Here is a 10,635-nt window from a genome sequence, read left to right as displayed (position 1 = left end):
GATATTACATAATTTTAAATTGAGAAAAAGTTCTACAGAATTAAACTTTAACATATTTTCCAATTCATATAATTAAACCTAGTAATAAAGGAACCACATTTCTAGTTGGGATTTACGCTTCAAGATGAAATCAAGATGTGTTTCACTCTGAAAAGGCAACTAGACCAACGGAAAAAAAGAGAAGAGGCACCACACAACTCAAAAATAAAATTATTAATTTATGTTTTTACTGTCATTTCAGAACTTATTCTTTTGTATACAATCATCAAACATGGGAACATAAGAGCACACTTCTGTTGTACACCTTGTAAGCTGTTGCCCAGACACCTTCATGAGAGTAAAATGTATCCAGCATACCTTGTATCCAGCTTTACCTTAGAATTAATGCATTTTTCTATCCATGATTAGGTTTCCAAGTGATGAGAAAGTTCCTACAGGTATACTGACGAGGCTCAATTTGTAACCATTAGACTTAGCATTCCAAAGAAATGCATCTGGCTGCCACCAGATCTGTTGACTAAAGTCAAACTACTAACAATTTATACAGATGTACAATTATATTGCAATAAAAGGGATGTTAAATGCCAAAGTGAGCAAACATTCCATACTTCAAATTCTGCTGCTACAGAAATCCCCTTGACATATATGCAAGAATGAATATTGGGGATCTCATATTCAGTGTGCGTTTTGTCAAACAGCAGCAGCGGTTTTTTTTTAAAAAAACCTAGACTGCTAAAAGCAGTTACCCCTGCTTGTGCCTTTAGAATACTAGCTACACAAAATGCAGTTCAGTGCTTTATGACAGATTTAGCATGCATACCAAAAAAGTAGTTGCATACAAGTAGCAAAGAATGAGCTCAATGACTTTGGAGAGATAGGAAAATGCATAAAGACCTTTTTATACAACAGGATACAATAAGAATAGGATAGGAAACATTTGCAGTTCTGACCAAAAAAATCAGAAACAAAGGCGTGCAGATGACAGATCAGTATTATGAAAAGACTCTAAAGGCACATTTCTGATAGCACAATGATTCTTAATTAAAAGTTTCTTAAAAGGAACAAGAAGTGCATTTTTAGTAATGTTCTCTGAACACAACTCAAATGCTGAGTCCAAATGTTTCATAGTATTCTCTTCAGTTGATATGGCTTTTCAGCACAACTCCCAATTCAAGCAAACACAAGAGGGAGGGGTTGGATGGCTGGGTAAGTAAAGGCTGATTGTACCAACAATAATTATTCATCAGACCCTACTGATCTCTTTTGTGCCCTTTTGCGGGGCAACCGCCTTGGTGAAGCTTTGTCTGGAAAAAGAAAAGAAATACAGTTAAGTTGCTTAACTCCCTGGGGGCGGGAGAATCTCATTTATTCAGAGCTATCATCATGCAAGAGGCAAATATGAAACCTTACGTGCTTTGTATAGTTATTCACATGCAACTAATAGCTTATCTGTGTGTTCTTAAGACAATGGGAGACAGCAGCGTTCAATATCAGTTCAGTAAAGAACAATGGATTTGACCAACATGTTTCTACTCAACCAGTTACTACCTTTCCTAGCAATTGGAAGAATGAAGGACAAAGGAAATACTATGTCCTACTTGTTCCCTATTGCATGTAAATCTAAAAATATTTTAATTGAAGTAGAACTTGAAGTTTAAAATTGTAGAATTAAAATCTGCACTAAGCAGAAAGAATGCCACGTTTTATATTAGTAGATTCCAAAGAAGCAGCCATGTTAATCTTTTGCAGCAAAAACAAGGAGTCCTCTGGCATTTCAGAGGAAAATATGCAATGGCAAAAGCCACAATATATGTTAATTTTTAAGATACCACATTCCCTAATTAGTAAGATGAAGTTAATAGACAATGGGTGGGCAAGTTCAGATCAGTGTGTAAAACAACCCCCGTAACTGCTTTTTTGGCCTCTGTTGCTTCTCTACAGTTCTCAGTTTACAGGGCTGTACAGTAAAACTAACTCAGAATTCTCCTGTGGGATCTAGATATTAGACTAGGGCCTGGCAACCTGTGGCATATGAGACAACTATGTGCAGCACCCAAGTCTTTTACAAGAACCCCTCCTTCAGCTGCTCTCTGCTGAAGGGGACTGCAGAAGTGACTCTGTGAGAACAGCTTTACTTCCTTCCACTTTCTCAGGGCCTATACAAGAGATGGGGAAGGAGAAGGAAGCAGAACTCAGCAGCAACTGGCATGCCAAGAAATTAGGGAAGATCTGACAACTCTTTTGCAACACTGCTGGCCCCTCAGCTCCTTGGCCCATAATCTCCAAATTTCCAAACTTCACCTGTCTGTTGTCTTACCAGCTGACACAGCCCTCCTGTCTCTATGTCTTAAGGACTTTTGCACCATTCTCATATTCACTGTTTCCCTAGGTTGCTGCTCTTCATGTCACTAATGTGTCCCATCATTTCATTCAGCTGCTCTACCTCCCAACCAGCAACTTCAACTCTCTTCTTCTACTCTTCATAGCATGTAGCTTCTCATGACTTTATGCTATGCCTTCACAGAGTATCCCTGCCTCTGTCTTTTAGCTTTCATTTGCCACCCATACTTCCTTCTGGAGTTCTTGCCTCTGGGCACCATCCCTCAGCTTCCCATGTTGTGGGGCTCTTCCTAACCCTAGTCTTGTGCAACAATTTAACCCCCCCCCCGCCAACTACTTTCCCACCTCTCATTCTATGCTACCACCCCAACTGAACCTATCAAAATCTGAAGCTTTATACCACAAGCACAATAATATTACTGGCTTTTTGTGTTACATACCATATTCAAGTAGTATCTAAAAGCATTTTAAAAGCTGCCAGTAACTCAATGATTTTTCTAGTCAAACTACTGTTCTGCAACAAAGGTAAACCTTTTGCTTTAACACATGGAACCAAAGTGACTCAAGAAAATCAGTAAAATATTATAGCATGCATTTAGAACATTGTCTAGTATCCACCTAGTCTCTGGCAATCCAAAAATATAATTATGTGATATTTACCTTATGAAATGAAATCTGGTAAGTTGCAGCAAACCCACCTACACCTATTTGTTTTTATACTAGCTTGATATCTGGATAAAGAATGTGGGAATCAGTCTACTTCTGTTAATAACATGATCTGAATAGCACTATGCAATTACCCCTTTTATTCTCTCAAGGTTTTGTTTTCAACGTAGGAATAAAGAAAGACCAGACTTGCAGAAAGTTATCATCTTTAGAGAAAGTAATATTATGTACCTCTGGCTCAAGGTTTCTTTTTTGTAGAGTTTAAAAATGTAAGACCATAGGCTAAAATAAGTAGCAGCTTGACCTTGTGAAATGAAGCTCATTGAAGTAAAGATGCCAAGTATTTGTAACTGGAACATCGTTCCAAAACATAATGACAAACCAATGCATTTGGTACTTATCTTTTTGAAATGACTATTTAGAACAATTATGCTGCCACCAACTTTGGATTCTTTTCCCATCTTCTACACATTCTATTGCTTAAAGCTGCTGTCCAGACTAAGTTAAGTCACTTAAATCAAATACAATGTTACTGGGATTAAAGGAACTTAACTGTGCATGAGACTTGCTTTAAAGAGAACTTAGAAAACATACTAAAGTGTACAATTTGAGCTGAACAGCACTGAATAAAGTACTGTGGCTATAAGCTAACTACTATACTGCCTATCTCAGGCAAACATGAATGTGTGCACATGCATTTTAGTATAGCACACCTTAAAATCCAGTTTAATTACATTGTTTATTCTACTTATTATACTGTTTTATTGCACTGCTCTTCTATTTTGTAGGCTTGTTTTATTGCATTGTTGTATTACTGTCATTTTTGCATTCTCTAATTTTATAATCCAGTTAATGAATATATGTATTATACTATTTTTATTACATTTTTAAAATTTATTTGCCTTGTCTCAACAAGAAAGGAGGACTCAGTAGTCCTCAGACAGCACTATCAAGTGATCAAGCTTGGGCAAGGTGGGGCAGACACCTTTGACACTCCTGCCCCCTTGCTGCTCTACTTAATCCTGCCAACTTTAGCCAGACCTTCTCCAAGTATTATTCCATGACTGTCTTTGAATTTGGCTTTACTTGGTAAAAAGTATTTTATTTTTTGTGAATATGAACACATGCACACACTTGCTAGCTTGCTCTTTTTCCATTAGCCACCTCAAGCCTATTCTAGAGAAGTGGAGTAGAAATAATCTAAATAAGTTTAATGTTAGCTCTACCTGAGCAGACAGGAAAGTTGCTGGAGTTTAATACTGCTAGTGTTTCCTTAAAGATCTTGCAGGTACAACAAAGATTAACCTATCCAAATAAAATAGTAGGAACAGCCTGGCGAAGGACAACCTCAACAGTCTTTCTGGGTACGTAGTGTTAAGTTTGTGTTTGGACATTACTCAAATATGAAAAGTGTAACTGGTCTTTCTTTTCACACTGAGATTGCTGAAGTCCTAAAAAATGATATGAAATGCAGCTATCTGAAACACACTAACCACCAAATTGGGAGTTCAATGAAGAAACCAATGGAAATTATGTTTTAGAGCCATCCCTCAGTCTAATAAAGTTTGTCTCACCTCTTCTACTTTGCACTGAAGCCACAGGAAAAGCGAAACAGAAGAGACAGCAAAGATGTTAGAAGAAGTCCACAAAGTAGATAAAAAATTTAGTATCACATTTCTGGACATTTTTAAATTTGTTAACAGAAATCTGCAATATTTGGATCCCTTGACTAAAGTTCTATACTTCTCTCTCCTTCTCTTTAAAACACCCTAGATTTGTCTTATGTAGTACTGCTAGTCATAATTACTATTTTGTCTCAATTAGAATCTAAATTAACATTAGTCTAAGTAGTATGAAAACAACTGTTTCAATGTTATGTTCTTCAGATATTTATGCAATCTCATTTTTAACTTGTGACTTACTGACGCAAAAGCTAAAGCAAAGTGGAACTCTTTCTGAAAACTTAATTTCTAGTGAAAATGGTTTTGACACCGACTTCAATCACTTCAATATGAGATTCAAGTAGTTATAAAGTTAAGCTTTTCAGAAAGCAAAACAAGGAAGATTCATTATTATACTGTTCCCTCTTCCAGGCATATAGAGGTCATATAAGAATGTTTTCATCTGTCAAACTACTAGTGTATAGAAGCCTTAATACTTACTGATTTGATTTAAAGTTTCTTGAGGAATCCAACTCATGTCAACATCATTCTGATTTGATGTCCCCATCTCTACCTTTTGAGTTGGTCTTTTTCTCTGGAAGTATTAGAAACAAAGTTATTTCCCTAGGAGAATGAATGAGATCTTCTACTCTATAAAGGGCACTACCACAACAAATTACCAAAGTAACGTGCAAATCTAAGGCAAACAAAACTATTATATCCATTTAATATGTTCAGAAACATTAACCAACATTAAACTATGAACACAAGACCATATTAACTGAAGTGTAGTTTTGCTACATCAGTGCCCCTTAAGTCTTTGTTATCTTTCTTGTTTCAAGATTATAGCAACAGCTCCTCTTGCCAGATTTTACAGTAATAACATACCTCAATTGTAAAACAAAAAACAAGACTAAAGTTAAGGAAGGCAATTGAAACAGTTTAACCTGTAGAAGATTTTATGTAAAAAAATTTTATGCTGCCTTTCGACCCAATTCAGGGCCCTCAAGGCAACAAACATTAAAACATTTGAGACATTTAAAAGAACTTAAGATACAAAGTTCTCAAAAACGATAATGTCTAAACCAATTAACAAAAACACATACATGTACAAACACACAAAGGGAGGAAGACGGGTAAGAGTTAGTGAGGGAACACCAAATGAAACACAATGATAGGTGACAGATGAATCTCCCTCAGGAAGGAGTTCCAAAATTTCAGTGCAAGAGAGAAGGTTCTCTCTCAGGTTCTCACCTGTCTAACCTCAGATGGTGGGGGCACCCAAAGCAGGGCCTCCAAAGATTTTATAATCCTAACAGTAGTGAACTATGGGTGCATTGATAACTTGCCAGAAATTTCAGCCATATTCCATTGCTTAAATAGGACAGACGTAATTAGTTCCCTACATAATGCAATGAGTGCCATTTCAGGCAAAAAGAAAAATCCTAGCATGACAGTTCTCAACGTGTCACTGAAAATGTCCTTTCCTTGGCAATTTCAGATGAATGAGTGGGAACTTAATCACCCTTTAATACAAGAGATCAGTCAACTGCTCTAAGATGACAGCTCGAGAGATCTATCTAAAACAGTTAAAGAAAACTTAGCATCATTTTGAGACCCGTAACACATCAGAATTTTTTGCTTTTTGCCTGCATGTTTTTGTGACTTGTAGTGTTGGGTTAAGCCATGTCAGACACAGGATTCATGTCTGAAGGTCAGGTACAGGCCTGATATGTGGATCTTAAGGACATGCAGGAATGCCACACACTCCCATAACCACAACTGCATTTCATTTGACATAATACATCTTTAAACTGCCTATCACTAAGTTCATACTTGCAATTAAACTTGTTTTGTCTTAATACATAACAATGCACTACATTCTAAATTCTTGTCTTATCTGACATTTAGTTAGTTTCAGCAACTGTAGACTACTGAAGTTGTCAGTTGCAAAGAGAATGCCACACCATGGAGAGGTTATTCATAAAACTAAACAAGAATGGTGCCACTGATTTTGGGTTAAGCACCCCGCAACCCCGCAATAAGAACTGACTTTTCTGTTAATGAGCCAAGAGCAGTGTATGCAGGTTTCCTTATCACTTTCTGATCATATATGAGCTATCAGGGCGAACAACATTTAATCTTTTAGTCAAGGAAAGGGGTTATGTAGAATTACTCGCTTACCTTTCTAGATTCTAACAGCTGATGCAGACCAACAATCACGAGAAGGCCAAGTCCAGCAAGGAACATATACATAAAAATCCTTCAAGAGAAAAATGTCTAGCAAGTTGGTTGGTTTAAATCCAGAAAGCTACAGTAACAGCAGTTATTCCTCGACACTGATCAGATTAAAAAGCAGCATCCTAACACTTACAAGGACACCCCAATACTGGCCAATAATATTTTGAAGAATACAGCTAAAGTTCATCCTTACATATGGCAGGAGTCAGATTATGATGGTGTATCATGTAACACCAGTTCTATTGAACAACCAGATAAATGTGCATCCAGATAAAGGTTCACCGAAGTATTCAGAGTCTGGTTAAGCTGTCACCTAGGTAATGGCCCACTTTTTCAAGAGAGAGAATGACACTTTCCTTTATCCCTCTTAAAGTTTTGATGACTAAAACTGAGAACAATCTCTACCAGTGCTAAAGAAAAAGCAAACCCTCACCTTTCAGAGCACTAAAAAATAACTGTAAATTAGCAAGTAAGATATTTCAAATTAATCTTACGTTTCACCATCCAAGCCATCCTCTTTTTCAATAATTGTAACAGTTTGATTGAAGACAGCATCTTGGAAAAAATTCCCCTAAAATGAAAAACACAGTAACAGCAAAACCTTTTGATAAGATTTAATTTAACAACAGGTATGGCTAGATTACTAAAAAGTCCTCTTAATCTTTAGCAACTCTTGAATGCAATGACGACATCAGCCCAGTAGATGGCACTGATATTGCAGATACTCAGGGATGACCTGCATTTTTAACCTCTGTTTACAGCTTTTTTCCAAGTCTTAATACTGCAGAAGTGAACACTAGTATACCAGTTCACAGGCATTAGGCTGTCAACACCCATTTGAAAGAGGACACACACAAGAGTTGAATATTCAATTGAATGCACCCTTAAATTATGAATACTGAATGTAAAATATATATATATTTGAACACAACAAGTAGGATGACAATTGGAGAACAAAGCAGCTTTCTTCCTGGCTTGGGAAAAGCTGTAAAAGTACTGGAGGCAGATTTATGCTTCCTCCTGCCCAGTTCTAATACACGGTGTGAATAATGTCACTGGAAACAAGCCTAAATATAAAACAATTTAAAACACAGATAATAAACTATAACTGCATGGTTCCCAAGTCACCTATTTCAAATCTTAGATTATCCAGAAGTATAACTATAGAACGGGACCTTCAGAGCAACAGTGGAGACAAATCTGACAAGGCACAGGCTAGAGCTCACTTTAAAGCCCATTGTGTGGCAGTGATGGCAGCAAAGCAATATTTCTCCACCTCCCATGCATCTGCACAGTGTAGGGGCATATTGAGTCCCATCCTACAGGAGGAGGCATACTGCTTTGCAGCCCACTGCAATCATTTTGCTAAGCACGTTGTGGATAAAATCTCTTACATCTGTTCTGACTTGGATTTTACATTAATAGTGACAGGATCAGATGGTCCCAGGCTGTCAATTTGTCAGCTGTGTGGGGTACTTTTCAGCCTGTACAGTCTGAGAATGAACAGGATTTTTAGAAGTTTTAGACCTACCACCTGCTTGACCCTTGCCCATCCTGGCTGCATAAATCCACTGGTGGGCTGGATCTGAGAGACAGTAAGTATCTCCCTGAGAGATGATGTGGTCATTCCTGTCTCGAAGAAAGCAGTGGTGCATCCACTCCCTTCTTTATAAAGTTACTCTGGACCCAGGAGAGTCTCAAACGTACCATTCTTGAGTAAGGTGATTGATCAAGTGGTGGTTGGCCAGCTTCACAGATTCCTGAATAAAGTGGATTGATTGGATCCACTCCTATCTAGATTCAGATCTGATTATGGGACTGAAACAGCCTTGGTCATTCTGGTAGAGGAGATGCACCAGGAAACAGATAGGGTAGTGCAACCCTGTTGGAGGCTGTGACTGGGTGACTGAAGCAGAGTTGACTCGAACCTTACGAAAAGGGATGTCCTGCACCTGGATGGGGCACCACTGGCACCAATGCCGATGGTGAGGAGCCTGGGCATGGTCTGCCAGAGTGGCATTTTTCTATCTGCGTCAGATCAGGCAGCTTGTTCCCTACATCTTGACCAGTAAGTTAAGCTACAGTGATCCAAGCAACGGTCATCTCCAGGCTAGATTACTGTAAGTTGCTCTATGCAGGGTTGCCCTTAATGCTGATCCAGAAGTTACAGCTGGTCCAGAATGCAGCAGCATGCATCCTTAATCGGGACTCTGGTTAGGACATACATACAACCTGTCCTGTGTCAGCTGCACTGGCTCCCAGCTGAGTTCCAGGTCAAGTTTAAGGTACTCTCTATGACATTTAAAGCCCTTAATGGACTGGGACCAACATACTTGCGGGACTATCTCTCTCCATATGTACCCAGAGGGCACTTTGTTCGGCCAACAAACATTTTCTGATGATCCCTGGCCCCAAGGACATTCGCCTAGCCTCAATCAGGGCCAGGTGAAACTCTCTCTCTGTTTAGACTAGGGACCTATGGGACTTGTTACAGTTCTGTCGGGCCTGTAAGACAGAGATGTTCCACTAGGCCTATGGTTGTAGTTGAGGCTTAGGCAGACTGTCCAGTCAGTCTCTCTGATGTAGCCTGTTGTCCGCTTGCTTAGTTAGAATACTTTTGTAATCTGCCTGCCCTACTCGCATGATTATTAAGAAGGGTGAATTGTCTGTGAACATTAACATGCCACCTCTGGGATGTGTGATTTTTAACTTTGATACTGTGCTTGTTTATTTTACTCCTACTATTGGGTACTGTTATCTTAATATTATTATAGTATTAATGTTTTGACCTGCCCTGAGCCACTCATGGGGAGGGCGAGTAAGAAATCTATTAAATTCTCCTTGACCTCTTGGCAGCTTCTGTTATCATCTATCATGGTATGGACTATCGTTCAGGATAGGGGCTGGGAGTTACTGTTCTGCAGTGGTTCCAGTCCTACTTTGTGGGTAAGTTTCAGAGTGTGATGCTGGGAGACTGCTGCTCTGCCCTTTGGCCTCTGGCCTGCAAGGTGCACTAAGGTTCTATCTGGCTCTCCTGCTTTTCAACTATATAAAAACTGCTTCAAGAGGTCATCCAAATATTTGGGCTGAGTTACCATCAATATGCAGAGGACACTCAACTTTATCTTGTGCTACCAGTAGATTGTAGGAAAACTGAACAGGTACCTGGAGGTAGTTTTGGAGAAGATGAGGGCTAACAAGCTGAAACTGAATCCCATCAAAACAGAGGTGCTACTACTAGGGGGAAGGTCTGATCCATAAAATGAGCTCTCTCGTGTTCTAGATGGAATTACACTCCCTCTAAAAGAGCATGCGGGTACTGCTGGATCAGGGCCTCCTGCTGGATAAATAGGTGGCAGTGTTTGCCAGGGATGCCTTTCACCAGCTTTGGCCCTTCCTGGGCAGGAAAGATCTTGCCACTATAGTATATGGCCTGGAAACATCTAGATTAGATTACTGCAATGTGTTTTTGTGGGGCTGCCCTTGAAGACTTCCAGGCTCTAGAGCTGTTACAGAATGCTGCAGCCAAAAAGCTGATTGGAGTGGTTCATCTGGACCTTATCACTCCAGTTTTGCTCCATCTACACTTGTTCCCAATTTGCTTTCAGGCTCAATTCAAGGTGCTGCCTGGGGACAGCACACCCTAAGGACTGCTGTCTCACATATGAACCCACCCATTCAGTCCAGTCATTTTTGTAGGCCCTACTTTAGGTGCTCCCACCATCTG

At 39.1% G+C, this 10,635-nt stretch overlaps 1 protein-coding gene across 1 annotated transcript in view; it reads right to left on the bottom strand.

Annotated features, from left to right (window-relative positions):
* Nucleotides 1-205: 205 nt before the first annotated feature.
* The window catches only part of SSR1 (signal sequence receptor subunit 1), a 30,773-nt gene continuing 20,343 nt past the window's right edge, over nt 206-10,635 (bottom strand). Inside the window, exons 5-8 of the mRNA XM_054984841.1 lie at nt 7,403-7,479; nt 6,852-6,930; nt 5,169-5,262; nt 206-1,304 (exon numbers count right to left, since the gene is read on the bottom strand). Coding sequence (XP_054840816.1) covers nt 1,237-1,304; nt 5,169-5,262; nt 6,852-6,930; nt 7,403-7,479 — 318 coding nt within the window. The 3' untranslated portion in view covers nt 206-1,236. The remainder of the gene's footprint in view (nt 1,305-5,168; nt 5,263-6,851; nt 6,931-7,402; nt 7,480-10,635) is intronic.

Source organism: Eublepharis macularius, chromosome 7 (genome assembly GCF_028583425.1).
Source record: "Eublepharis macularius isolate TG4126 chromosome 7, MPM_Emac_v1.0, whole genome shotgun sequence".
NCBI lineage: Eukaryota > Metazoa > Chordata > Lepidosauria > Squamata > Eublepharidae > Eublepharis > Eublepharis macularius.
This window is presented reverse-complemented; position numbering and strand designations above follow the sequence as displayed.